At 35.6% G+C, this 27,000-nt stretch overlaps 4 protein-coding genes across 12 annotated transcripts; all 4 read right to left on the bottom strand.

Annotated features, from left to right (window-relative positions):
- Positions 1 to 1,816: 1,816 nt before the first annotated feature.
- On the bottom strand, positions 1,817 to 5,116 carry LOC137745425 (uncharacterized). 2 transcript variants are annotated; one of them, XM_088681694.1, is made up of 8 exons: positions 4,334 to 5,116; positions 3,923 to 4,246; positions 3,646 to 3,817; positions 3,129 to 3,306; positions 2,944 to 3,027; positions 2,702 to 2,809; positions 2,207 to 2,476; positions 1,817 to 2,094 (listed from the first exon to the last, which is right to left on the bottom strand). In XM_088681694.1, the coding sequence occupies exons 1-8, from the start codon at positions 5,052 to 5,054 to the stop codon at positions 1,996 to 1,998; spliced, it is 1,956 nt and encodes a 651-aa protein (XP_088537820.1). In that variant the 5' UTR covers positions 5,055 to 5,116; the 3' UTR covers positions 1,817 to 1,995. The 2 variants fall into 2 exon arrangements, with proteins under 2 accessions (XP_088537820.1, XP_068341489.2); XM_068485388.2 differs by having other exon boundaries at positions 3,646 to 3,820.
- A 2,631-nt stretch (positions 5,117 to 7,747) lies between these two features.
- LOC137746199 (uncharacterized) lies at positions 7,748 to 11,241 on the bottom strand. 6 transcript variants are annotated; one of them, XM_068486274.2, is made up of 8 exons: positions 10,402 to 11,240; positions 9,988 to 10,308; positions 9,714 to 9,888; positions 9,189 to 9,366; positions 9,004 to 9,087; positions 8,585 to 8,692; positions 8,100 to 8,369; positions 7,748 to 7,987 (listed from the first exon to the last, which is right to left on the bottom strand). In XM_068486274.2, exons 1-8 carry the CDS (start codon positions 11,114 to 11,116, stop codon positions 7,889 to 7,891), a joined length of 1,950 nt encoding a protein of 649 aa, XP_068342375.2. In that variant the 5' UTR covers positions 11,117 to 11,240; the 3' UTR covers positions 7,748 to 7,888. The 6 variants fall into 6 exon arrangements, with proteins under 6 accessions (XP_068342375.2, XP_088537828.1, XP_088537826.1 ...); XM_088681702.1 differs by having other exon boundaries at positions 9,988 to 10,304; positions 10,398 to 11,240; XM_088681700.1 differs by having other exon boundaries at positions 10,390 to 11,240.
- Positions 11,242 to 13,045: 1,804 nt separating this feature from the next.
- LOC137745426 (uncharacterized) lies at positions 13,046 to 18,423 on the bottom strand. Of its 2 annotated transcripts, XM_068485390.2 has the most exons (8): positions 16,835 to 18,423; positions 15,936 to 16,259; positions 15,677 to 15,851; positions 14,590 to 14,767; positions 14,405 to 14,488; positions 13,972 to 14,079; positions 13,463 to 13,732; positions 13,046 to 13,349 (listed from the first exon to the last, which is right to left on the bottom strand). In XM_068485390.2, the coding sequence occupies exons 2-8, from the start codon at positions 16,237 to 16,239 to the stop codon at positions 13,251 to 13,253; spliced, it is 1,218 nt and encodes a 405-aa protein (XP_068341491.2). In that variant the 5' UTR covers positions 16,240 to 16,259; positions 16,835 to 18,423; the 3' UTR covers positions 13,046 to 13,250. The 2 variants fall into 2 exon arrangements, with proteins under 2 accessions (XP_068341491.2, XP_068341490.2); XM_068485389.2 differs by lacking the exon at positions 16,835 to 18,423 and having other exon boundaries at positions 15,936 to 16,825.
- Positions 18,424 to 21,266: 2,843 nt separating this feature from the next.
- Positions 21,267 to 25,839, bottom strand: LOC137745379 (uncharacterized). 2 transcript variants are annotated; one of them, XM_068485327.2, is made up of 8 exons: positions 25,584 to 25,839; positions 24,633 to 24,950; positions 24,374 to 24,548; positions 22,761 to 22,938; positions 22,576 to 22,659; positions 22,156 to 22,263; positions 21,661 to 21,930; positions 21,267 to 21,547 (listed from the first exon to the last, which is right to left on the bottom strand). In XM_068485327.2, the coding sequence occupies exons 2-8, from the start codon at positions 24,928 to 24,930 to the stop codon at positions 21,449 to 21,451; spliced, it is 1,212 nt and encodes a 403-aa protein (XP_068341428.2). In that variant the 5' UTR covers positions 24,931 to 24,950; positions 25,584 to 25,839; the 3' UTR covers positions 21,267 to 21,448. The 2 variants fall into 2 exon arrangements, with proteins under 2 accessions (XP_068341428.2, XP_088537834.1); XM_088681708.1 differs by having other exon boundaries at positions 24,374 to 24,545; positions 25,584 to 25,764.
- Between the last annotated feature and the right edge of the window lie 1,161 nt (positions 25,840 to 27,000).

Here is a 27,000-nt window from a genome sequence, read left to right on the forward strand (position 1 = left end):
CTCAATGAATTACGAGTAAGGCTTCCCGTCGTTTATGTAGGATTACAACTTGCCAGAGGGGTCTTTATTTTTCTTTTTCTCATGCACCTTGCAGGAGGGTTTTTTTTTTTTTTTTTTTTTCGGCTTTTCCTTTTTGAGACAACTTGGTGGAGGAGGGTTATTTTTTGTGACAAACCTTGCCGGAGGGTTTTTTCTTTACTTTGTGCTTATTAACCTCGCTGGAAGGTTTTTTTTATTTTTATTTTTTATTTTAGCTTTATGAAAATGAAATTCTATTTTAATTTAATTTTTAGAGCATCTTCAATAATCCCTTGATAATTTTTGTCTGTTGATCTTCTTCAATTCATCCGATCCGATGGCTAAAAATTAAAAAGATGTGTGAGAAGTAAAATGAAATATGCGAATATCACACCCCTACGTAAATTATCTTGAAATGCTCATTTTACAACGGAAAAGCCATTTTTGGAGTTCAATGAGCCAGAAAGTTGCGATGCAAATTGTCTAACCCACCAAAAAATGTTAAAAAAAAAAGGGGGTAGATTTCATTTTTTTTCTACTCAAGTTTTTGTACAATTTCAAATTCGTACGTGTTTCAATTTTTTCAATTTCATACAACTCATGACTTTGTACAAATATTATACATCTTGACAAAAAAAAGGGGAAATTTTAGCGAAACACTCCCGATACTGTTCACTTTTAACGAAAATGATATTTTTACTCTAAAAAGTCACTCCTGGTACTATTCACTTGCAATACCTTTTTGTCATTTTGATTAAAACTCAAAGTTTTCAAACTATTTTCATTAGTTTTCCTAAAAAAAAAAAAAAAATGTCATACATCTATATCAATTTAGAGAAATGCTAAGGGCAATCTCTCAAAAGTGGAATTCTTCGTAAACTCTATGGCATGTCATATTTTTGATATAATGTTTTATAACGTTGGCATGAGAATTAACGTTAAAATGTGAGGTGGCAGAGAGTCCCACTTTTGAGAGAGTCTCCTTAACATTCTCATCATTTTATGATAGTTTCTCCGTTATCTGCTCATGGGGACATCGCGGCACCACAAAATTTATGCCACGTGAATAAAAAACCAATTAAAAATGGGTATATTCATTATTAAATAAAATTTCTAACGAATTATATTATAACACTTGGTATAACGAATCATAAAAAAGAAAAAAAAAATCCAACTAATTATATTATGACATTTGGACCGTATTCTTAGAATACTGAAAATTTTCTCGGACCTTAGGTATACAACCTCCTAAAATGATACATACTCAAGCAAAAGTTAACATCTTGATATCACAAACACCTAATTAAGCAAATCACTCTCCCAATAAGCACTTAACTACGACTACAAAGGTTTACAACGAATCAGGAAACGATTATTTCAATAGTGATCGAGGTTTGCAGCATGCACGTAGTTTTATTTTGTGTTAGAAAATATCAACTCCACATTTTCCTGCAGCATATCAGAAATCAAGCCGATTTCAACATTCTCTTCCTGAAAAATCGAAAGAATTACGATGAACACATGCTAGATCTTTTCTTGGTACAGAGATATTGGATTTTCAGAAAAAAAATACAAGACTTACCTGTAGCTTTGAAACGAGCTTTTTCAAAAACAGCCTCCCAACCAGTTTCAGTACCATGTGTTAAACTAGGTCCTCAAGCACAACCTCTGCTATATTAACCCTATGTTAAAGTACTGCTTACCATTATCTAGACAAGAGTTTATCAAAGCTAGAGGCTTTCTTTCATTATTCGACTCGGTAGATCCAAGAAAAAGGCAATGGTGCAAAATCTCGATATAGCACCTAAAATAATACGTACTCAAGCAAAAGTTAACATCCTTATTTCACAAACACCTAAATTAAGCAAGCAAATCACTCTCCCAATAAGCACTTAACTACGACAACAAACGTTTAACATCGTGAAATCACAAACACCTAATTAAACAAAGCAAATCCCTGATGTACAACATGCATTTTCATGTAAGGAAACGTTCACAGCTCAAGAAGTTATCCCATATCAGCTGCACGTCTTCCTTCAGTATCTCAGAAACCGAGCTGGCTTCGGCATTCTCTTCCTGAAAATTGGAAGAAAAGGAGATTTCAGCACACGATAAACCTTCCCAAATAAATCTTTTATTTCAGCAAATGAACTAAAAGAAGTTGTCCCAGAGAACAGGCGGCGTTTACCTCTAACTTTGACAGGACCTTTTTCAACATCAGACTTGTCTCCCAAGTAGCTTCCCCAGATAGGGTTCTAAAATCAAATCGATCAGCATGTCTGACTTTCAGTCTGAACGATGAATTTTTATACGTATTAGCTATTACGTGCCAAACCCCATCAACTTTGTATTTATCTCCGGAAGAATCCTTTCCCGAAGGCCATCTCAACCCGCCCTTCACTTCTGGATCTAGAATCGCCGAATTAATCAGATCCCGAATGCTTTGCATCTCATCGTCCTGAAATAGCAATGATTCATATGATCACAAAATCTCATTTCAAGCTGCATAAGTTCAGGAATGCATCCAATATGGTTAAACCTCATCGTCCAGTTACATTTACCGAAAATATTCTATCGTTTGTTTTGATTGTGGCTCCATGATAAATAGGGTATAACTAATTGCTTTGCTGAAACAAGGAGTAGAGATGTAAATTTCTAAAAGGTACTGGGTGAAGCAGCTTACAGTCAGATCTGTGACGAGTCTCTTCGTGCATAGCATCAGTCTCAGGTCCAGATTTTTGGTAGCACATGAAATGTCCACGACCATGTTACGCAGTTGATTCAGTTCAATCTAAAAGGAAAGTTGGCATTGCAATGTAAGTCTTAGTAAATAAACTCTATTTCCAGCAACAGGGAGACTTAAGAGGGGGAAGAGTCGAGGAAATATCTTCATCCAGTTTAGTTGGCAGGAATTAGAAAACTTGCCTTGTAGAGTTGTAGTTTTCCATGTTCTTTCTTTACACGGCATTTGCAGGAGAGAGTTGCATCTGGTCTGGTGGAATCAGACAACTAAACAAGAAGGACATAGATGAGTGATTCAATAGCAAAAGTTAGAATTTTAGAAAGCATGAACTCATAACTCAGTAAGTTGATGTGTCTAAAAGAAATACCTTTACTTGGTATGTATTTTTCTCCCCTTCGAAATCAACTCGAATTTTCGGGACAACTTCATTCACAATCCTTTCCTTATATGAAACAGGAATGTTTGTGTACAATGATCGTCTCCATTGTTTCAAGATTTCAGTACACAAATTTGTTCTCATGGATTCCATGTTAACTAAAGCGCTCCTGATTCAAAGATTTTAACAAAAATTGTTATACCACTGTCCATGTACAAAATTAATATGAAGTATGAGATGATTGACAGTAATTAAGCATTGATAACAAAATAATACTGTATCAAGTGTCGAAAAACAAGGGCAGAGTTTTAGAATCCTGCTCCACTGTCCAACTTGGCATCCTACCTTCTACACTAAAATGCCAAATGCAGCATTCTATCATAGTATCGACTATTATTTTGTTCTACTTCAACCAGTATTCTGAGGCGGATAAAAGAACAACATAATGTAAAAAGGATAATCGCATGAAACAATCAACTAAATGACTCAGATAAGGAAGAAATCTAACCTACGAAAAAGTACTTTCCCCACTCTAGCAATCAAAGTAGGCTTTCCTTCTTTGAGCTGTGCGCACTTCATTTCATTCCTTACGTGTTTAAAAGAAGATACCAAGTCTTCCAGCACATTTTCTGCTATAGATACCGCAGGGCTCCTTAGCGAAGTCCATTCCAACTCACCGCCTTCTGTCACGTATCAACCATGAACAACAAAGCCAAACATACCCACACAACCCAAGTAACAACATACAAAGATAAACGCATTAAAAGAAATGTTAGAGTACTAACCATCACCTAGACTAGTGTTGATTAAAGCTAGACGATTTTCTTCAACTTTCGGCTCAGAGGACTCCAAGCAAATGGGCTTAAGATTAACAGAAGGCGGAAATTGGTTCTCCTCATCCAAAGCAACGGCGCACCATCTATATGTAGAATGGTCTGCATAAGCTATTCTTCCAGTCCAATCCACATTAGACTTGTTATATGACTTGACATATAAGTTTTTTGTGAATCGTTGAGCAAGCAGCTCTGAAGTCGGCAATGGCCTCTCATATTCCTTCGAGTGCCGCTTGTGTGGTGGAATGTGAGCCATTCCAGACCTAGCACTTATGCCTATAAAAACAAAGATGAAAATGAGGCCAACCGAAAATAAAAAAGAAAAGAGGATTTAAAACAGAGTACTCATACCACCACGAATACCTCTATAGCCTTTGCCACGACCACGTAAGGTACCAGGACCACGGCCACGAGCAGGAGCGGGAGCAGTAGGTCTAGCATCAACAGAGAAGACAGTATGCATCCTTTGTTTCCGCTCAGCAGTGAGCAGAAGGGCCTCTGAAGCACTGTGAGATATGGCTCCATCACGATCCTGAGCAGAAGCCACGGTGCTTTCACATGCAGGGCCAACATTGTTGAGAACAATGGCAGCAATGTCTGAGTCAGAAACAGGAGCACCAGATAAGGAGAGGGCGTCAGCAAGGCAACTGACACGACTGAGAAACTCAGAAATGGAGGAGTCGCCACGGTGGGTGTTCATCAGCTCACTGCGAAGTTGAAGAAGACGGCCAGTGGGCTGCAGATGATAGCGTTCGCGCAGACAGTTCCATGCAGAATGAGAACTGGTTTTCCGGATTACGGCACCCAACACAGTGGGATGAACAGACCTCTTGATCCAGGACAAAACCATATTATCTTGTTGAATCCATGCTTCAAACTCCGGATTCACAGTATCAGTAAAAATGCCCTCATCATCTTTGAGAAAGGCAGGAGGACATTTGCTAGTGCCATCAACAAAGGAGACGAGATTCCTGCTACGAAGCAAGGTAAGCATCTGGGCTTGCCAGAGTGGGTAATTGGTAGGGTCAAGTTTAATCGGAAGAAAGTTGGAAACGTTGGAAGAGCTGGAAGAGTTGGACGCCATTTGAAAGAAAAAGGAAATGCTTAGGATGAATGCTTTGAATAAACTCAGCTCAATGAATTATGAGTGAGACTTCCCGTCGATTATATAGGATTACAACTTGCTAGAGGGGTTTTTCTTTTTCTTATATATATATATATTTTTTTTCTTATACAACTTGCTGGAGGGTTTTTTTTGGGAGTTTTAACGAAAAACCCACGGTATTGTTCACTTTAACGAAAAATCATATTTTTATATTAAAAGGTCAATCATGGTACTGTTCATTTTATCCTTTATTTTGTCCTTATCATTAAAACTCAAAGTTTTCAAATTCTTTTCATTAGTTTTTTTTTTTTTTTTTTTTTTTTTTTTCATTTTAGAGACAACTTGGCGGAGGGGTTATATGCTTTTTTTGTGACAAACCTTGCCGGAGGGTTTTTCTTTAATTTTTGCTAATTAACCTCGCTGGAGGGTGTTTTTTTTTATTTTTTATTTTTTATTTTTCATTTTAGAGACAACTTGGTGGAGGGTTATCTGCGTTTTTTGTGACAAACCTTGCCGGAGGGTTTTTTCTTTAATTTTTGCTAATTAACCTTGCTGGAGGGTTTTTTTTTTTTTTTTTTAATTAGTACATCAATTTTTTTACATTAATAGGAGAGGGAGTTTGGCTAACCTACACAATGGGCAACCTAATTTGGTATCAAATTCGTCATCTACGAGATTTGAACCTAAGACCTCTCATTTCAAAATGAAGAGGTATACCACCAGACCGTAATACTGAATCGCCGCTAAAGGGTTTTAATGAAGAATAAAATTAGCTTTGTGAAAATTGAAATTCTATTTTAGTTTAATAGAGAATAAATTATCTTGGAATGCTCATTTTACAACTCAAAAGCCATTTTTGGAGGGATCAGGATCCTCTTCTGAGCTAAGGGTGAGGATCCTCCTGAGCAAGCCCATCGGGCCGTTCAAATTTTATCCAACGGATACAAACAGGGGGCCCCTCTGAAAGATATAATAATTGTAACCCTTGGATAAAATTTGAACGGCCCGATGGACTTGCTCAGAAGGATCTTCACCCTTAACTCAGGAGAGGATCCTGATCCTTTTTGGAGTTCAGTGGGTTAGAAATTTGTGATGCAAATCATCTAACCCACCAAAAAAATGTAAAAAAAGGTAGATTACATTATTTTCTCCTCAAATTTTCATCCAATTTCAAATTTGTATGTTTTTCAATTTTTTCAATTTCATACGACGACTCACAATTTTGTATAAATGTCTTAGATCTGTATCAATTTATGTTAGTTTCTTTTTTGTGCCACGTGAATAAAAAACCAATTAAAAGATGGATATTCATTATTAAAGAAAATCAATTTAAAGAAAACCTTCTTCTCTGACAACAAATCAATATGAAGAAGAAACCCTTCATCTTCTTCATCACAAAAGTTAAAAAACCAAAGTACAAATTAATGTATAAACATTATTTGAATCTTTAACGTGTGATGTTGAGTATTGTTTGTCACCAAAAAGTTAAAAGATTTTGCATTAGCTTATTAGAAGTTATTGTAGAACCTCAAGAGTATATATAGTCCACCTATTTATCAATTAGACTTTAGGAGAAATTTTTGTGTGCCTGGAACATGGCCTGGTACATCATGTAATAACATAATTGGCTGGACACCTAAAATTTTTTTTTTAATTAATTGTATTATGACACTTGGGAATACCAGGTAGTGTTCTCAGAACACTGAAAAATTTCTCGGACTATAGGTAGAATCATCTAAAATGATACGTACTCCAGCAAAAGTTAACATCCTGATATCACGAACACCTAATTAAGCAAAGCCAATCACTCTCCCAATAAGCACTTAATTGCGACTACATAGGTTTACAACGAAGCAGCACACGATTACTTCATTAGTGAGAGGTTGCAGCATGCACGTAGTTTCATTGCATGTTAGAAAAGGTTCATAGCATATCAAATTCACATCGTCCTGCAGCATATCAGAAATCAAGCGGATTTCAACATTTTCTTCCTGAAAAATCGAAAGAATAAGATCGATGTCATGTTACTATGAACACATGATAGATCTTTTCTTGGTACAGAGATATCTGATTTTCAGAGAAAAATACAAGACTTACCTGTAACTTTGAAACGAGCTTTTTCAAAAACAGCCTCCCAACCAGTTTCTGTACCATATTTTAAACTAGGTCCTCAAGCACAACTTCAGCTATATTAACCATATGTTAAACTACTGCTTTCCATTATCTAGACAGGAGTCTATCAAAGCTAGAGGTTTTTCTTCACTATTCGACTCGGTAGATTCCAAGGAAATGGGCTCAAGTATAACGGTAGACGGAAACTGGTTCTGATCATCCATACCAATCGTGCAAAATCTCGATATAGCATGGTTTACATAAAGAAATCTTGTATCAAAACACTTAAATTTTTCTTGAACTGGGGAGCAAGCAGCTCCAGTGTTGGTAACGGGTCTCCCCTTTTCCGTTAACTGCCGCTTGTGGGGTGGGACGTAAGCCATTTTAAAACCAGAACTTGTGCTTAAAATTCCTAGCAAGGCAAAAAGAAACCGCAAAAATTTCACTAACCATCTTGGTTGTAAGGAAGTACCTGAGCCGAAGCAGTTACTGGCAATGAAGTCATCGACATGAAATCGCCAAAAGTGCATTAACCATCAACTATGCCAGATACAAATAGATAGCAGAATTGCAAGAAATCATTAAAACAGTTACTAATTATCCATCAAACGATGCCAAAAGTTGAACATAAAACTAAGGAAGTAAACAGATATATACACGTCGAATAGACAGTGATCGCTGATTTACAACAAGAAGCAATTTCATGTTAAAAAACTATCACAGCTCAAGAAGTTATCCCATATAAACTGCATATTTTCCTTAAGCATCTCATAAATCGAGCTGACTTCGACATTTTCTTCCTGAAAATGGAAAGAAAATGAGATTTCAGCACAGGATAAACCTTCTCAAAAATATCTTTTATTTCAGCACATGAACTAAAAAAAATGGTCCAAGAGAAAAGGCAGCGTTTACCTGTAACTTTGACACTACGTTTTCCAGCACCAGACTTGTCACCCAAGAAGCTTCCCCGGTTAAGGTTCTAAAATCAAATCGGTCATAGTGTTTTACTTTCAATCTCAGCGATGAATTTCTATACGTATTAGCTCTTACGTGCCAAACCCTAAGAACTTTGTATTTATCTCCAGAAGTCTCCTTCCCCAGGGGCCATCTCAATCCACCCTTCACATCTGGATCTAGAATCGCAGAATTAACGAGATCCATAATGCTTTGCATCTCATCATCCTGAAATAGCAACAATTAATATGATCGCGAAACTTCATTCCAAGAAGCATAATTTCAGCTAGGGGTCCAGTATAGTTAACCCACATGGTCCCATTACATTTCTAGAAAAAGTTCTATTCTTTGTTTTGATTGTGGCATGAAGATAGATATAGGAATCTTTGCTGAAACAAGGAATAGAAATGTAAATTTCTAAAGGACGGGGTGAAGCAGCTTACAGCCAGATCAGTTACGAGTTTCTTCGTGCACAGCATTAGTCTCAGGTCCAGAGTCTTAGTAGTGCATGAAATGTCCATTACCATGTTACGCACTGGTTTCAATTTGATCTGAAAGAAAGTTGACATTTCGATGTAAGTCTCAGGATATAAACCCTAAGCCAAGCAACAGGGCAAATGAAGAGAGGGAAGAGTCCCGAAAATATTAATGATCTGGAAAGGCTCCTCTCAAATTATTCAACAATTGGAGAGCTTAATCACATTCAGTGCTTGAACATTTAGTTTTGCTATACAACACTCATATTTTGCAGCATAAATATTATATCTAAACTATCGAATCACTATTGTGGCAACTCAACCGTGAGATTGCTGCAGCATATATAGTTCCATCAAATTTAGTTGGCATGAATTAGAAAACTTGCCTCGTAGAGTTGTAGCGTTCCATGTTCTTTCATTACCCGACATTTGCAGGAGAGAGTTGGATCTGGACTCGTAGAATCAGACAACTGCACAAGAAGAAAATAAATGAGCAATTCAATAGCTACAGTCAGAATTGTGGAAAACATGAACTCAGAACTCAGTAAGTTGTCGTGTCTAACAGAAATACCTGTAATTCGTATATATCTTCCTCCTCTTCAAAATCAACTCCAATTTGTGGGACAACTTCATTCACAATCCTTTCCTTATATGAAACAGGAACATTTGGGTAAAACAATCGCCTCCATCGTTTCAAGATTTCAGGACACAATTTTTTTCTGATGGATTCGATGTTAACTGAAGGGACCCTGATTCAAAGATTTGAACGAAGATCGTTATACATATGTTCGTGTACAAAATTAATATGAAATCTGAGATGATTGACAATACTTAAGCATCGATACCAAAGATAATATTGCATCAAGTAATCCTGCTTCACTGTCAAACTTGGCATCCTACCATTTAAACTAAAATGCCAAATGTAACCTTTTATCATAGTATAGACCATTATATTGTTCTGCTTCAACCAGTATTATTAGGCGGATGAAAGAACAACATAAGGGTAAAAAGGATAATCGCATGAAACGATCAACTAAATGACTGGCACAATAGGCTCAATAGCTAACCAATGAATCAGTGAAGGAAGAAATCTGACCTATGAAAAAGTACTTTGCCCACTCTAGCAACCAAAGTAGGATTTACGTCTGTCAGCTTTGCACACTTCATTTCATTCCTCACGCGTTCAAAAGAAGAAACTAAGTCTTCCAGCACATTTTCTGCTATAGATGCGCCAGGGTTCCTTGGCAAATTCGATTTCTCTTCACCGCCTTCTGTCACGTATCAACCATGAAAAACAAAACCAAACATATCCACAACCCAAGTAACAACATACAACATAAACGCACTAAAAGAAATGTTAGAGTACTAACCGTTATCTATACTAGTATTGGTCAAAGCTAGAAATTTATTTCCAATTTTCGGCTCAGCAGACTCCGAGGTAACAGGTTCAAGATTAACAGAAGATGGAAATTGGTTCTCGTCATCCAAAGCAACGGCACACCATCTATGTGTAGGATGGTCTGCATAAACTATTCTTCCAGTCCCATCCACACTAGACATGTTACATGGATTGACATTTAAGTTTTTCTTCAATTGTGAAGCAAGCAGCTCTGGTGTCAGCAATGTCTCCGATTCCTTCGAGTGCTGCTTGTGTGGTGGAATGTAAGCCATTCTAGAACTAGCACTTGTGCCTATAAAAACAAAGATCAAAATGAGGCCAACCGAAAATAAAAAAGAAAAGAGGATTAAAAACAGAGTACTCTTGCCACGACCACGAAAGGTACCAGGACAACCGCCACGAGCAGCAGCAAGAGCAGTAGGTCCAGTATCATCAGAGAAGACAGCATCCATCGTTTGACTGCGCTCAGCGCTGATCAGAAGGGCCTCCAAAGCACTGTAAGATATGGCTTCATCACGAGCCTGAGCAGAAGCCACGGTGCCTTTATATGCAGGACCAACATTGTTGAGAACAATGGCAACAATATCTGACTCAGAAACAGGAGCACCGGATAAGGAGAGAGTCTCAGCAAGGCAATTGACACGACCGAGAAACTCAGCAAGGGAGGAATCGCCACGGTGGGTGTTCCTCAGCTCACTGCGAAGTTGAAGAAGACGGCCAGTGGACTGCAAATCATAGCGTTCGCGCAGACAGGTCCATGCAGAATGAGAACTGGTTTTCCCGAATAGGGCACCCAACACAGTGGGATGAACAGAACTCTTGATCCAGGACATAACCATAGCATCTTGTTGAATCCAAGCGTCAAACTCCGGATTCACAGTATCAGTAAAATTGCCCTCATCATCTTTCAGAAAGGCAGGAGGACATTTGCTAGTGCCATCAACACAGGAGGTGAGATTCCTGCTACGAAGCAAGGTAAGCATCTGGGGTTGCCAGAGAGGGTAATTGGTAGGGTCAAGTTTAATCGTAAGGTAGGTGGAAACATCAGGTAGGGTAGGGAGAGGAATGGAGGAGGAGGAGCTGGAAGAATTACACGCCATTTGAAAAAAAAAATACAAAACAAAACGGATATGCAAATGATGTGGTAAGACTTTAGCTCGTGAATACCATAAAAGAATATTAACGCTCAGTAGAGTTCAGGATGAATGCTCAATGAATCATGAGCAAGGCTTCACATTGATTATATAGGTTTACAAGTGATGACGTTGTTACCAAATCGAGTTATCTCTAATTAAAAAGTAATTCAGAATGTACACAAAAAATAGATAAAATAACTTGCTAGAGGGGTTTTTCTTTTACTTTTTAGAGACAACTTGCTGGAGGGTTTTTTTATCTTTTTCTTTTTCCGTATAGAGACAGCTTGATGGAGGGTTATATCATTTTTCTTTTGTGACAAACCTTGCCGGAGGGCTTTTTCTTTATCTTTTTGCTAATTAACCTCGCTGGAGGATTTTAATAAAAATAAAATTACATATTACGGGGAGGGGAGTTCGGCTAAACCATTTAATGGGCAACTAAATTTGGTATTGAATTCGTCATCGACAAGATTTGAACCTAAGACCTCTCACTTACAAGTAAAGAATAAAATTACATTTTTCAATTTCATACAACGGCTCATGATTTCATACAAATATTATACATATGTATCAATTTATGTTATTTTCTCTTTTATTTGTCCATGTGGATGTCGCAGGCCACACAAAATCATTGCCACGTGAATAAAAAACAATTTATAAAAGAGTAATGCTATACTTACCACTTATTTGTACCATCTCTGTAATAGAAGTAAGGTCCGCTAATGCATGGGGGTCTCGTTTATGTTAGAGAGATGATACAAATGATGGTACAAATAGATGATAAAAGTAGCATTTTTGTTTAGAAAATGGATATTCATTATTAAAGAAAATCAATTTGAAGGAAACGCTTCTTCTCCGACAACAAATCAATATGAAGAAGAAAACACTTCATCTTCGCCATCAAAAAGTTAAAAAACCAAAGGACAGATTAATGTATAAACATTTAGATCTTTAATGTGTGATATTGAGTATTGTCCATCGTCAGAAAGTTAAAAGACCTTACATTAGTTTAGTAGAAGTTAAGAGTAGAACCTCAAGAGTGTGTGTATATATACACACACACACACACACACATACACTCCACCTATTATCAATTAAGGGCTTTAGGGTACAACCTCCTTAAATGATACATACTCAAGCAAAAGTTAACATCCTAATTAACCAAAGCAAATCACTCCCAATAAGCACTTAAATACGACTACATAGTTTTACAATGAAGCAGCAAGCGGTTATTTCAATAGTGAGAACTTTGCAGCATGCACGTAGTTTCATTTCACGTTATAAAAGGTTCACAGCATATCAACTGCACATTTTCCTGCAGCATATCATAAATCAAACAGCCTAACCTCCCAACCAGCTTCACCAGCAAAGGTCGTAAAATCAAATCAATTGGCATGCCTTAACTTCAGTTTTAGAGATGAATTTTCATGAGTAGTGGTACGTACTTGTATGCCAAATTCCAACAACGTTGTGCCGCCATGATATGTTCATGACCATGTTACAGAGTTGATTCAACTCCATCTAAAATAAAAAGTAGTCATCCATTCATGTAAGTTCCACTAGAGAGACTCTATAACAAGCAAATGGGGAAGGTATGTGATTGGTTTAGAATGTAATGCGGCCGTGGCATTCCATATGTAGGTAAGTTTTACGGTTTTTCTCCTACGGAAACCCCTCAAGGACATTTCAAAAAATTAGAATGGTTCCTAAACTTTACCCCTAGTTTAATTAATCCCTGAACTCTCATATTAGTTTCTTTAGTCTCTGAACTCTAATATTTTATTACTACGGATAAAATGGCATACGCCCCACCCCACAAGCAGCACAAATTCTCCTATTTCCTTTAAGTGCTGCTTGTGGGATGGGATGCAAAAATTTCAATAAACATCTTGGTTGTAAGAAAACGGGTCATTTTTGGCAATTTCCCATTATTTAACCATCAACAATGCCAGAAACAAACAGAATTGCGAGAAATATTAAATCAGTTACTAATTATTCATCAAACGATGCCGAAAGCCGAATTTAAAATTCATAATGTAGACAGATATATACACGTCGCATAGAGTCATAGACAGTGATCACTGATCAACATGCAATTTCATGTTAGAAAAGGTTCACAGCTCAAGAAGTTTTCCCATATCAACTGCATATCTTCCTTGAGTATCTCAGAAATTGTGCTGGCTTCGACATTCTCTTCCTGAAAATTGAAAGAAAAAGGAGATTTCAGCACATGATAAACCTTCTCAAACAAATCTTTTATTTCAGCACATGAACTAAAAGAAATTGTCCCAGAGAAAAGGCAGCGTTTACCAGTAACTTTGACACGACGTTTTCCAGCACCAGACTTGTCCACCAAGAAGCTTCTCCAGTTAAGGTTCCAAAATCAAATCGATCAGTGTGTTTCACTTTCAGAGTCAGTGATGAATTTCTATACGTATTAGCTATTACATGCCAAACCCTATCAACTTTGTATCTATCTCCAGAAGACTCCTTCCCCAGGGGCCATCTCAATCCACCCTTCACATTTGGATCTAGAATTGCAGAATTAATCAGATCCGTAATGCTTTGCATCTCATCATCCTGAAATAGCAACAGTTAATATGATCACGAACCTTCATTCCAACAAGCATAAGTTCAGACTAAGTTCAGCCAGGGATCCAGTATGGTTAACCCACATGACCGTCCCGTTATATATCTACAAAAGGTTCTATTCTTTGTTTTGATTGTGGCTTGAAGATAAATATAGGTCATAATTAATATCTTTGCTGAAAAAAGGAATAGAAATGTAAATTTCTAAAGGACTGGGTGAAGCAGCTTACAGTCAGATCAGTTACGAGTTTCTTCGTGCATAGCATTAACCTCAGGTCCAGATTCTTAGTAGTGCATGAAATGTCCATTACCATGTTACGCACTGGACTCAATTTGATCTGAAACATTTCGATGTAAGTCTCAGCCGATTCTCAGGATACAAACCTTACGCCAAACAACAGGGAAAATTAAGAAAGTTGACATTTCGATGTAAGTCTCAGGATATTAATGATCTGGAAAGGCTCCTCATAAATTATTCCAAAAATTGGAGAGCTTAATCACATTCAGCGGTTGAACATTTAGTTTTCTTATACAACACTCATATTTTCCAGCATAATATGTTACATCTCAATTATCTAATCGATATCGTGGCAACTTAATCGTGATATTGATGCAACATATATAGTTTCATCAAATTTAGTTAGAATGAATTGGAAAACTTGCCTTGTAAGGTTGCAGCTTTCCATGTTCTTCCATTACCCGACATTTGCAGGAGAAAGGTAAATCTGGCTTCGTAGAATCAAACAACTATACAAGAAGAAAATAAATGAGCAATTCAATAGCTACAGTCAGAATTGTGGAAAACATGAACTCAGAACTCAGTAAGTTGACGTGTCTAACAGAAATACCTGTACTTCGTATATATCTTCTTCATCTTCGAAATCAACTCCAATTTTCGGGACAACTTCGTTCACAATCTTTTCCTTATATGAAACAGGAGTGTTTGTGTAAAATAATTGCCTCCATTGTTTCGGGATTTCAGTACACAAATTTTTTCTAATGGATTCCATGTTAACTGAAGGGCTCCTGATTCAAATATTTCAACAAAAATTGTTATACATCTATTCGTGTACAAATTATATGAAATATGAGATGATTGACAGTACTTAAGCATCCATACCAAAATAATATTGTATCAAGTATCGAAAAACATGAGCAGAGTTTTAGAATCCTGCTTCACTGTTCAACTTGGCATCCTACCTTCTAAGCTAAAAAATGCCAAATGTAAACTTTTATCATAGCATAGATTATTATTTTGTTCTACTTCAACCAGTATTCTGAGGCGGATAAAAGAAAAACATAAAGGTAAAAAGGATAATCGCATGAAACAATCAACTAAATGAATGGCAAAACAGCCATATATCTTTCTCCTCTTTGAAATCAACTCCAACTTTCGGGACAACTTCCTTTATAATCCTTTCCTTATATGAAACAGGGATGTTTGTGTAAAATGATTTCCTCCATTGTTTCAAGTTTTCAGTAGACAAATTCTTTTCTGATATATTCCATGTTAACCGAAGGGCTCCTGTTACAAAGATTTAAACAAAAAAGTGTCTTTCATCTGCTCATGTACAACAAAGGACTAGTACAACATTATTTTCCGTTGTTACATAACTAATGCAAAATATGAGATGATTGACAGTGATTAAGCATCAATACCGAAATATAACTGTATCAAGTATTGAAAAACAAGGGCAGAATTTTATAATCCTACTTCACCGTCCAACTTGGCACCGTATCTTCTAAGCTAAAATGCCAAAATATGACCTTTTATCTTAGTATATACTATAGATTATTCTTTTCTTCTACTTTAACCAGCATTCTGAGGCAGCTAAAAGAAAAAATTGATGAATATTCGCATGACACAATCAAATTAATGAATGGCACAAAAGGCTCGAAAGCTAACCAATGGATTAGGCAAGGAGGAAATCTAACCTGCGAAAGAGTACTTTCCCCACTTTGGCAACCAAAGTTGGATATACTTCTTTGCACTTTGCAGACTTGATTTCATTCCTCATGTCTTTAAATGCCGAAAGCAAGTCTTCCAGCACATTTTCTGTTATAGATTCCCAAGGGCTCCTTGGCAAGTTCCATTTCACCTCACTGCCTTCTGTCCAGTATCAGCCAAACAAATCCATAACCCAAGTAAAAACTTATAAGATAAACGCACTAAAAGAAATATTGAAGTTCTAACCATTATTTAGACTAGTGTTGATCAGAGCTACACGATTTTTTCCAATTATCTGCTCAGCAGACTCCAAGGCAATGGGCTCAAGATTAACAAAAGATGGAAACTGGTTCTCGTCATCCAAAGGGATGGCGCACCATCTATGAGTAGAATTGTCTGCATAAACTATTTTTCCACTCCAATCCACATTAGACTTAATATATTGCTTGTCATTTAAGTTTTTCTTGAATTGAGGAGCAAGCAGCTCTGGAGTTGGCAACGGCCTCTCCGATTCCTTCAAGTGCCGCCTGTGTGGTGGAACGTAAGCCATTGTTGAACTAGCACTTATGCCTATAAAAACAAAGGATCAAAGTGAGGGCAACCGAAAATAAAAAAGAAAAGAGGATTTAAAACAGAATACTCATGTTTATTGAAGAAAGTCCAGCCTGTTGAAGTGTTAATTCTTATTGGTTTGTTTGGTTTCTGAGGAAAATGAAGAAAGTTGAAATCTTTCGTTCGAATTCGGAACAAGAGAAAAGCTCTCTCCAAGTGCTGACTCTTGACTCTCCATAAACACTCTGCCACCTCAGTTTATAATTAATCTCATGCCAAAAACATGAAGTGGCAGACAGTCCACGGAAAGTCCCACTTTTAAGAGAGTCTATTTAACATTTCTCTCGGAACAATTACAAAAAGGGTTCACCTAGTAAAGTGAGACTCTGATTATGGTAGGGTTCTTCAACTGGGTAATTATTTTGATCACTTTCGTGTAGCAAAATACATAGCTTCGAATTGATATGAACACAGAACAGCGAAGATAAAACATTCAAAGTTACTATATAAAGAAGATCAAATAATTAATGGGGAGGATTTTATAAATAGAGAGAGAGAGAGAGAGAGAGAGAGAGAGAAAGAGAGAAGCTTACCCAGAAATCACTACCCAGAGAGGCAGATAAAAACTTGAAAGCTTGAGAGACCAAAAAATGATTAAGATAACAAATTGGAGTAGCTTTACTCTGTGCATTGCCTTGTGAGATTTTGTAGACATGGAATTCGAAAGTTTGGACCTTTTCTTCTTCAACGTTTTGTGACAAAAGTTAAACTTGCTGATGGGGTTTTCTTTTTTACTTTTCCTAGTGATAACTTGGTGGGGGTTCTACATACTGTTATGTGACAAACTTTGGTGGAGGGGTAATGTTATTCACATTTTATTTTTACCTCACGCTCGTTGTTAACTTCAACTCTTTAATTTTTTTTTTTTTTCTAATTTATTCAGTTTAACAATCGAAAATTAAAAAGAATGTGAGAATTAAAGAAGGCTAAAACAATTGAAGAAAAAGAAGCTTTCTGATAGTAAATAGCACCACACTTTTTATAAAGTAAAAAAAGTGAAAAAGAAGCTTTTTGATGGTAAAATTGTTTGTTTCCCATTACTTTATTGTTTAACCTCCACTGACGTTTGTAGGTCCATATGGTCCTCAAGTCACGTTTTCATATATTAAAATTTGGAAAATAAACATCTTTAATCATTTGAATCGGAAATTTTTGGCAACTGAGTTACTATACTAATTTTAAAATGCAGAAAAAATAATGTTATAATCTTTTTAATACAAGAGATACTATTAGAGAAAAGAATTTAACTCAAGGTAATCTTTTTGTGATTCAGTTTTTAGATTGTTGCTTTGTTGCAGTGTTTTTAAGTTTCGTTTCAGAGGGGTTCTGGTCCTTCATAACCCATCTTTTTTTTTGTATTCATTTTCTTCAAGATTCATGGAGAGGTCAAGTTTTTTTGTCCCTGATCAAGTACAACTTTTATTTTTCATATCAATAAAATTTTCTTGTACCGTCAAGGTTAAAAAAAAAATCAACTCAAGACCTAAAATGTAAGGGATAATGGTTTAATTAATTGTTTAAATTAAACATTTGGATTATTATTCAGTTCACATGTGAGTAGAAATCTGAGTATCTAGTAGTTACATCTTTTCTTACAATACACTGTAATGCAAGTTGTTGTCTTCCATTAGAAGGTTAAGCAACCTTGCATAAGCTTATAAGAAATCGTGTTTTCCCGCATGCTGTTAATTAACTTTAGGGTAAAACCTCAACTTTCTTTGTAATACATAAATAAAATGGGCGTTTTGATATAGGCGCCTCATTTTTTAATTTTTTAGACTAAACATACACTTCTTTTGAAAATTTGATCAAACATTTTCCCAAAATTTTGGTTATTAATTTCAGTTTTTCACTACTTTTCCTAGACATTCCTTTTTGTTTTTTTTTTCCCTCTTATCCCTATATTTATGCATTTATTATCCATCTCTATGCTTTTTTTTTATTGTTTGTTATAATTTTACTTTTTTTTTTTGTGAATATAGTAGAATATTTATAAAAAAATTTGTCAGATTTTATTATCTAGAAGACCCAACACATAATAAAGATTTGTTTGATTATATAGCTACGTCTAGTTACCTATAATATGGACACGTTTAGTTTTATAGTGGATTTGATTTTTTGTATTTGTCGGTACATTTGGAATGTAAAAGTACCAAAAGGGTTATCTGATAGAGACATTTGGTTTTGTGGTACATTTGTGATTTTTTGTTCATGTGGTCTTTTGGTACATTTGGAATCTAAACGTACCAAAAGGATTACCTGACAATGGGCACATTTGGTTTTATGGTACATTTGAAATTTTGTTACATTTGGTTTCTCTATACATTTGAAATCTAAACGTACCAAAGGGGTTACATAACAATGGGTACATTTGGTTTTATGGTACATTTGAATTTTTGGCACATTTGGTTTCTCGATACATTTGAAATTTAAACGTACCAAAAGTCGATACTTTTGTTATTAAATGTACCATAAGTTTTAAGTATATTTTTTATATATCTATACGGGAAAATATATGTATTGAAGACTTTTTATTGAGAAATTTTTAATAGAAAGAGAATTTTTTTTTTTAAACACTGATAACAAGGTAATGAGGAATTAGTTAATTAATTTTTTATTTTATTTTATTTTATTAAAAAATGTCATTTAATGCGTAGAAGGGGATTGACGAAATTAAATTCCTATATTATAGGTAATTAGTTGCTAAGCTACCTTATGCCTGTATATAAATGCATTTAAATTAATGACATGAAAATTAAATAAATAGAAAACTATTAAGGTGGCAATTGATCAAAGCGCCTTAATCAAATCTTTAAAAGGGATGAATGTTTAATCTAACAACTATAGAAAAGATGTAGGGTATTCTAATTTTCCTTAAATAAAATTTGACATTTTGATATCATAAATTCATAACCATCATCCCACAGTGTAATGACAAAATCCTAAATATTGAGCAAAGCAAATCACTCCCACAAGCACTTAAGAATCACTCCAAAAAAAAAATGTACACTGAACACAAATTATGTAGTGAGTCATTGTTCCAATAGAGAAGCCTACGACATGCAGTTCCATTTCATGTTGGAAAGGGTTCGCAGCATAAGAAGTCGTCCCATATCAACTTCATATTTTCCTGCAGCATATCAGAAATCAAGCCGACTTCAACATTCTCTTCCTGAAAAATCGAAAGAATAAGATCGACGTTATGTTACCATTAACACATGATAGATCTTTCTTGGTACATTACATAAAGATGTTTGATTGGGAGAGAAAACTATAAGACTTACCTGTAACTTTGAAATGAGCATTTGCAGAAACAGCCTGACCTCCCAACCAGTCTCACCAGCTGAGGTGGTAAAATCGAAGCGATTTGCATGCCTTAACTTCAGTTTTAGAGATGGATTTTCATAAGTAGTGGTAATTGTATGCCAAATTACAACTACCTTATACCGGCCTCCAGAAAACGCCTTCCCTAGGGGCCATCTCAAGCCTCCCTTCACATTTGAATCCTGAATCGCCAAACTAATTACATCCCTAATGCTTTGCATCTCATCATCCTGGACACACCAAAAATTTTAATCAACGGAGAATAAAATAAAAATTCTCAATAGCGTTCCAGGTATAGCAACTTACAGCGAAAGCTGTTACGATCTTCGTGCATAGCATGAGTCTGAGGTCCAAATTCTTATTAAGGCATGATATGTTCGTGACCATGTTACGCAGTTGATCCAGCTCCATCTAAAAGAAAATGGCCATTTGATGTAAGTTCACATGGTATGAACTTAAAAACTTGACTTGTAGAGTTGTAGCTTTCCATGTTCTTTTGCTACACTGCACTTGCAAGTGATGATCGATTTTGGTCGTCTAGAGTCTGACAACCATACAAGGACAAGGAACAAAGGAGAGAGATTTACCGATTTTCCCCCTAAACTTTTACTAAACTTTTGATTTCCCCCTAAACTTTTCAATTGGAAAATTAAGCCTCACAATGAGCTTGCTATAATAATATGGTTCAAACAATATTATCTACACTTAAGGTGATGGAGTGGGCTAAGCCTCGCAATGAGTTTGCTATAATAATGTGGTTCAAATTCGCCTTTGGTGAGAGTCGAACCTAAAACATTTCACTTACACTTACTAGTGAAGAAAAATATTATCAGACTGTAGTACTAAATGACCCTTGCTGGAGGGCTTTAATAAAGACTAAATTACCTTTATGCAATTGAGATTCTATTTCTATTTAATCTTAAAGCATCTCCAATGAGAGTTGAAAAATATCTTGAAATGCTCATTTTACAACTCAAAAGCCATTTTTGGAGTTCATTGGGCCAGAAATTTGGGATGCAAATGATCTCACTCATTTATTATCCAACTCATTTTATATTTTGTCTCCTTCGTCCAATTTCAAATTCGTACATTTTTCAATTTTTTTCAATTTTATAAGGCGACTCATGATTTCGTACAAATATCATACATATGTATCAAGTTATATTTGTTTCTCCGTTATCTGCTTGTATGAACGTGGCAGCCCCACAAAATTTGTGACACGTGAATGAAAAGCCAATTAAAAAATGGGTATTCATTATTAAAGAAAACCCTTCTTCTCTGACAACAAATCAATACGAAGTAAAAATCCTTCATCTTCTCCATAAAAAAGTTAAAAAACCAAAGGACAATTAATGTATAGACATTTGGATTTTTAACGTGTGATGTTGAACGTTGTCCACCATCAGAAAGTTAAAAGACCTTGCATTAGATTAGTAGAAGTTACTATAGAACCTCGAGAGTATATATACTCCACCTATTATCAATGTGTTTGCATAATCATGTATCAAAACTCCTTTTCCTTTAACTGCCGCTTGTGGTGTGGGACGCAAGGCAAAAAGAAACTTCAAAAATTTCATTAACCATCTTGGTTGTAAGAAAGCACGTGAGCCGAAGCATTTACTGGCAATGAAGTCGTCGAAATGTAAAATCTTAAAATTTTAATTAACCATCAACGATGCCAGATACAAACAGAATTGCAAGAAATGCTAAAACAGTTACTAATTATTAATCACACGATGCCGAAAGTTGAACATAAAACTAAGGATGTAGACAGATATACACACGTCGCACAGACAGTGATCACTGATTTACAACATGCAATTTCATGATAGAAAACGTTCACAGCTCAAGAAGTTATCCCATATCAACTGCATATCTTCCTTGAGTATCTCAGAAATTGTGCTGGCTTCGACATTCTCTTCCTGGCAATTGAAAGAACAGGAGATTTCAGCGCACTGACAAACTTTCTCAAACAAATCTTTTATTTCAGCACATGAACTAAAAAAAATTGTCCGAGAGAAAAGGCAGCGTTTACCTGTAACTTTGACACGACGTTTTCCAGCATCAGACTTATCCCCCAAGAAGCTTCCCCAGTTAAGGTTCTCAAATCAAATCGATCATAGTGTTTTACTTTCAGTCTCAGTGATGAGTTTCTATACGTATTAACTATTACGTGCGTAAACCTAACAACTCTGTATTTATCTCCAGAAGACTCCTTCCCCGGGGGCCACCTCAATCCACCCTTCAAGTCTGGATCTAGAATCGCAGAATTAATCAGATCCGTGATGCTTTGCATCTCATCATTCTGAAATAGTAACAATTAATATGATCACGAAACTTCATTCCAAGAAGCATAAGTTCAGCCAGGGATCCAGTATGGTTAACCCACATCGTCCCGTTACATTTCTTGAAAACGTTATATTCTTTGTTTTGATTGTGGCTTGAAGATAAATATAGGTCAAAATTAATATCTTTGCTGAAACAAGGAATAGAAATGTAAATTTATAAAGGACTGGGTGAAGCAGCTTACTGTCAGATCAGTTACGACTTTCTTCATGCACAGAATTAGTCTCAGGTCCAGATTCTTAGTAGTGCATGAAATGTCCTTGACCATGTTACGCACTGGTTTCAACTTGATCTGAAAGAAAGTTGACATTTCGATGTAAATCTCAGGATACAAACCCTAAGCCAAGCAACAGGAAAAATTAAGAGAGGGAAGAGTCCGGAAAATATTAATGATCTGGAAAGGCTCCTCACAAATTATACAAAAAATTGGAGAACTTAATCACATTCAGTGGTTGAACATTGAGTTTTATTATACAATACCCATATTTTTGCTGCATAATATTATATCTAAGTTATCTAATCAATATTATGGCAACTCAATTGTGATATTGATGCAACATATATGATTTCATCAAATTTAGTTGGCATGAATTGGAAAACTTGCCTCACAGAGTTGTAGCTTTCCATGTTCTTTCATTACCCGACATCTGCAGAAGAGAGTTGAATCTGGACTCATAGAATCGGACAACTATACAAGAAGAAAATAAATGAGCAATTCAATAGCTACAGTCAGAATTCTGGAAAACATGAGCTCAGAACTCAGTAAGTTGACGTGTGTAAAAGAAATACCTGTACATCGTATATATCTTCCTCCTCTTCGAAATCAACTCCAATTTTCGGGACAACTTCGTTCACAATCTTTTCCTTATATGAAACAGGAGTGTTTGTGTAAAATAATTGCCTCCATTGTCTCGGGATTTCAGCACACAAATTTTTTCTAATGGATTCCATGTTAACTGAAGGGCTCCTGATTCAAAGATTTCAACAAAAAATGGTATACTTCTGTCCGTGTACAAATTATATGAAAAATGATTATTGACAGTAATTAAGCATCGATACCAAAATAATATTGTATCAAGTATCGAAAAACAAGGGCAGAGTTTTAGAGTCCTTCACTGTTGGCATCCTACCTTCTAAACTAAAATGCCAAATTAACCTTTTACCGTAGTATAATTATTATTTTGTTCTACTTCAACCAGTCATATGAGGCAGATAATGTTGAAGATCAACACCAGCCCAGTTGGTGTTTGGATCCTAAAAAAGTCTAGCAAATACAAGCAGCAAGCTTGGAAGGTAGAAGCTTCTAGAAGGCTTTGTCCAGCTGCAATGAACTAGACCATTCTAGTTCAAATTTGCATGTCGGTAGGCATGCATAATAAACTAGATAATTCTAGCAAGTTGTAATATTATATGGCTATAAGCCATATGTCGGTGCAGTGTGTGCATTAACATGCACTAGAAAGTGCTAGTGAAGTCGGCAAACATGCCTATAAATAGGTATATATGTGTGTGTGTTACTATGTAACAATAAACCAAGCTTGTAAGCAAGCAAGTGAGAGTGAGAAGCAAGAATAGTCTTGTAGTAGTGTGAGTGATCTAGAGTTTGTCTCTAGAAAGTGAGTGAGTGTCATTGCTTCTCAAGAGTGTCTTTGATAGTTTGTGTTGTAATATTTTGTTTGTGTAATACAAGTAATTTGTTTACTTGTATTGTCTCTCCAACACTTGTGTTAGAGTTGTGTACTCTAAGTTTTTCACCCCAACAGATAAAAGAACAATATAAAGGTAAAAAGGATAACCGCGTGAAACAATCAACTAAAAGAACAATAGGCTCAATAGCTTTACTTGGTATAATCTTTCTCCTCTTCGAAATTAACTACAACTTTCGAGACAACTTCCTTTAAAATCTTTTCCTTGTATGAAACAAGGATGTTTGTGTAAAATGATTTCCTCCATTGTTTCAAGGTTTCAGTAAACAAATTTTTTTCTGATAGATTCCATGTTAACTGATACAAAGATTTCAACAAAGGATTGTCTTTCATCTGCTCATGTACAACTAAGGAGTAGTACAAGATTCTTTTCCGTTGTTACAAAACTAATGTGAAATATTAGATGATTGACAGTGATTAAGCATCAATACCGAAATATCTGTATCAAGTATCTAAAAACAAGGGCAGAATTTTATAATCCTACTTCACCGTGAAATTTGGCACCGTATCTTCCAAGCTAAAATGCCAAAATATGACCTTTTATCATAGTATAACTATTTTTTGTTCGACTTTAACCAGAATCCTGAGGCAGCTAAAAGAACAAATTAATGAATAATCGCATGACATGATCAAGTTAATGAATGGCACAAAAGGCTCGAAAGCTAACCAATGAATTGGATGAGGAGGAAATCTAACCTGCGAAAGAGTACTTTCCCCACTCTGGCAATCAAAGTTGGATATGCTTCTTTGGGCTTTGCAGACTTCATTTCACTCCTCGCGTGTTTAAATGCCAAAAGTAAGTCTTCCAGCACATTTTCTGTTATAGATTCCCAAGGGCTCCTTGGCAAGTTCCATTTCACCTCACCGCCTTCTATCAAGTATCAGCCAAACAAATCCATAACCCAAGTAACAACTTATAAGATACATGCACAAAAAGAATTATTGAAGTTCTAACCATTATCTAGACCAGTATTGATCAAAGCTAGATGATTTCCTCCAACATTCAGCTCATCAGACTCCAAGGTAACGGGCTCAAGATTAACAGAAGATGGGAACTGGTTCTCGTCATCCAAAGGGATGGCGCACCATCCATGTGTAGAATGGTGTGCATAAACTATATTTTCATCCACTTTAGACTTATAATATGGCTTGACATTTAAGTTTTTCTTGAACTGAGGAGCAAGCAGCTCTGGAGTGAGCAATGGCATCTCCGGTTCCTTCGAGTGCCGCCTGTGTGGTGGAACGTAAGCCATTGTACAACTAGCACTTATGCCTATAAAACCAAAGGATCAAAGTAAGGGCAACCGAACATCAAAAAGAAAAGAGGATTTAAAACAGAGTACTCATGTTTATGCAAGAACAAGTGTTCTTTCTCATGTTTATTGAAGAAAGTCCAGCCTGTTGATGGGTTAATTCTTATTGGTTTGTTTGGTTGCTGAAGAAAATGAAGAAAGTTGAAACCTTTCATTCGAATCCAGAACAAGAGAAATGATAAAGAGACTCTCCCAAAGTGCTGATTCTCCATGGACTCTCTAGCACCTCATAGTTTATAGTTAATTCTCGTGCCAAAAACATGAAGTGGTAGAGAGTTCACGGAGAGTTCCACTTTTGAGAGAGTCTCCTTCACATTTCTCTCTGAACAAGTACAAAAATTACAAAAGGGTTCGCCTAGTAAAGTAAAAATCTGATTATGGTAGGGTTCTTCAACTGGGTAATTTTCTTGATCACTTTCTTGGAGCAAAATACATAGCCTTGAATTGATATGAACACAGAAGCAAAATGCATAGCTTCGGATTGATATGAACACAGAACAGAGCAGATAAAACATTCAAAGTTATTATATAAAGAAGATCAAATAATTATTGGGGATGATTTTATAAGTAGAGAGAGAGAGAGTGAAGCTTACCCAGAAATCACTTCTCAGAAAGGTAGATAGAAACTCGAAAACTTGAGAGACTGAAAAATGATCAAGATAACAAATTGGAGTAGCTTTACTCTGTGCATTGCCTTCTGAGGTTTTATAGACATGGAATTCCGAAGTTTGCACCTTTTATTCTTCAACTTTTTGTGACAAAAGTATAACTTGCTGATGGGGTTTTCTTTTGAACTTTTGCTGGTGATAATTTGGTGGGGGTTCTACGTACTGTTCTGTGACAAACCTTGCTGGAGGTATAATGTTACTCACACATTTATTTTTGTCTCTCACACAATAGTTGTTAATTTCAATTCTTTAATTTTCTTTAATTTATTCAATTTGAAAATTGAAAATTAAAAAGAATGTGAAAAGAAAAAAAAAATGTAAATAACATAATCTTTTATAAAGTTAAAAATAAAAAAAATAAAAAAAAAAAGTAAGTAAGAGAAGCATTTTGATAGTGAAATTGTTTGTTTCCCATTACTTTATTGTTTAACTTCCACTGACGTTTGTACGTCCATATGGACCCCAATTCACATTTTCATAATATTAAAATTTGGAAAAGTAAACATTTTTAATCATTTGAATCGGAATTTCTTGACAACTAAGGTACGATCCTAATTTTAAAATGCAGAAAAAATAATGTTATAATCTTTTCTAATACAAAAGATATTACTAGAGAGAATCATTCAACTCAGGGTAATCTTTATTGGATTCAGTTTTTAGATTGCTGCTTTATTGCAGTGTTTTTAAGTTTTAGTCCTTTGTACCCCGAGTTTTCCTTTTATTCATTTTCTTCAAGATTCTTGGAGAGGTCAAGTTTTTGTTCCTCCTTGTTTCTTGTGTTTGGTTTTTGTCCCTAATCAAGTATAACTTTTATTTTTCATATAAATAAAAAAAATTTGTACCGTCAAGATTAACAAATAAAATAAACTCGAGACATCAAATGTAAGAGATAATAGTTTAATTAAATGTCTAAATTAAACATGTGGATTATTATTAAGTTCACATGTGAGTAGAAATCTGGGTATCTAGTAGTTACATCTTTCTTATTCAAAGACATTATTCAAGTTGTCGTCTTCCATCAGAAGGTTAAGCAACCTTGCATAAGCAAGGAATCGAGTTTTTCCACATACTGTCAATTAATTTAGGGTAAAACCTCAATTACTTCGTAATACATAAATAAAATTTAACATTCTGATATCAAACCATCATCCCAGTGTAATGACAAAATCCTAATTGAGCAAAGCAAATCATTCCCACAAGCACTTAAAGAACCAACAAAAAAAAACAAAAAAAAAAAAAATCTCACCATCAGCTCGACTAAGAGTTTCGAATCTAAAAAGCAAACTGAACTTGACTTAAGACGAAGGAACCGAGTCCAAAAAACACCGGGGTTTACAGCAAA

Source organism: Pyrus communis, chromosome 12, assembly GCF_041283825.1.
Source record: "Pyrus communis isolate YQ-2024b chromosome 12, ASM4128382v1, whole genome shotgun sequence".
Classification (NCBI taxonomy): Eukaryota; Viridiplantae; Streptophyta; class Magnoliopsida; order Rosales; family Rosaceae; genus Pyrus; species Pyrus communis.

Coding starts and splice junctions, on each gene's coding strand:
- LOC137745425 (XM_068485388.2), bottom strand. CDS start 5,054: ATGGCGTCCAACTCTTCCAGCTCTTCCAACGTTTCCAACTTTCTTCCG. Junction 3,307..3,645: donor GGGAAAGTACTTTTTCGTAG/GTTAGATTTCTT, acceptor TCTTTGAATCAG/GAGCGCTTTAGTTAACATGG. Junction 2,810..2,943: donor GAAAACTACAACTCTACAAG/GCAAGTTTTCTA, acceptor CTTTCCTTTTAG/ATTGAACTGAATCAACTGCG.
- LOC137746199 (XM_088681699.1), bottom strand. CDS start 11,116: ATGGCGTGTAATTCTTCCAGCTCCTCCTCCTCCATTCCTCTCCCTACC. Junction 9,889..9,987: donor CAATACTAGTATAGATAACG/GTTAGTACTCTA, acceptor GATACGTGACAG/AAGGCGGTGAAGAGAAATCG. Junction 7,988..8,099: donor ACGTAGTGTCAAAGTTACAG/GTAAACGCTGCC, acceptor TTCCATTTTCAG/GAAGAAAATGTCGAAGTCAG.
- LOC137745426 (XM_068485390.2), bottom strand. CDS start 16,239: ATGGCTTACGTTCCACCACACAGGCGGCACTTGAAGGAATCGGAGAGG. Junction 13,733..13,971: donor AACTCGTAACTGATCTGACT/GTAAGCTGCTTC, acceptor TTGCTATTTCAG/GATGATGAGATGCAAAGCAT. Junction 13,350..13,462: donor ACGTCGTGTCAAAGTTACTG/GTAAACGCTGCC, acceptor TTCAATTTTCAG/GAAGAGAATGTCGAAGCCAG.
- LOC137745379 (XM_068485327.2), bottom strand. CDS start 24,930: ATGGCTTACGTTCCACCACACAGGCGGCACTCGAAGGAACCGGAGATG. Junction 22,660..22,760: donor AAGATATATACGATGTACAG/GTATTTCTTTTA, acceptor CTTCTTGTATAG/TTGTCCGATTCTATGAGTCC. Junction 21,548..21,660: donor ACGTCGTGTCAAAGTTACAG/GTAAACGCTGCC, acceptor TTCAATTGCCAG/GAAGAGAATGTCGAAGCCAG.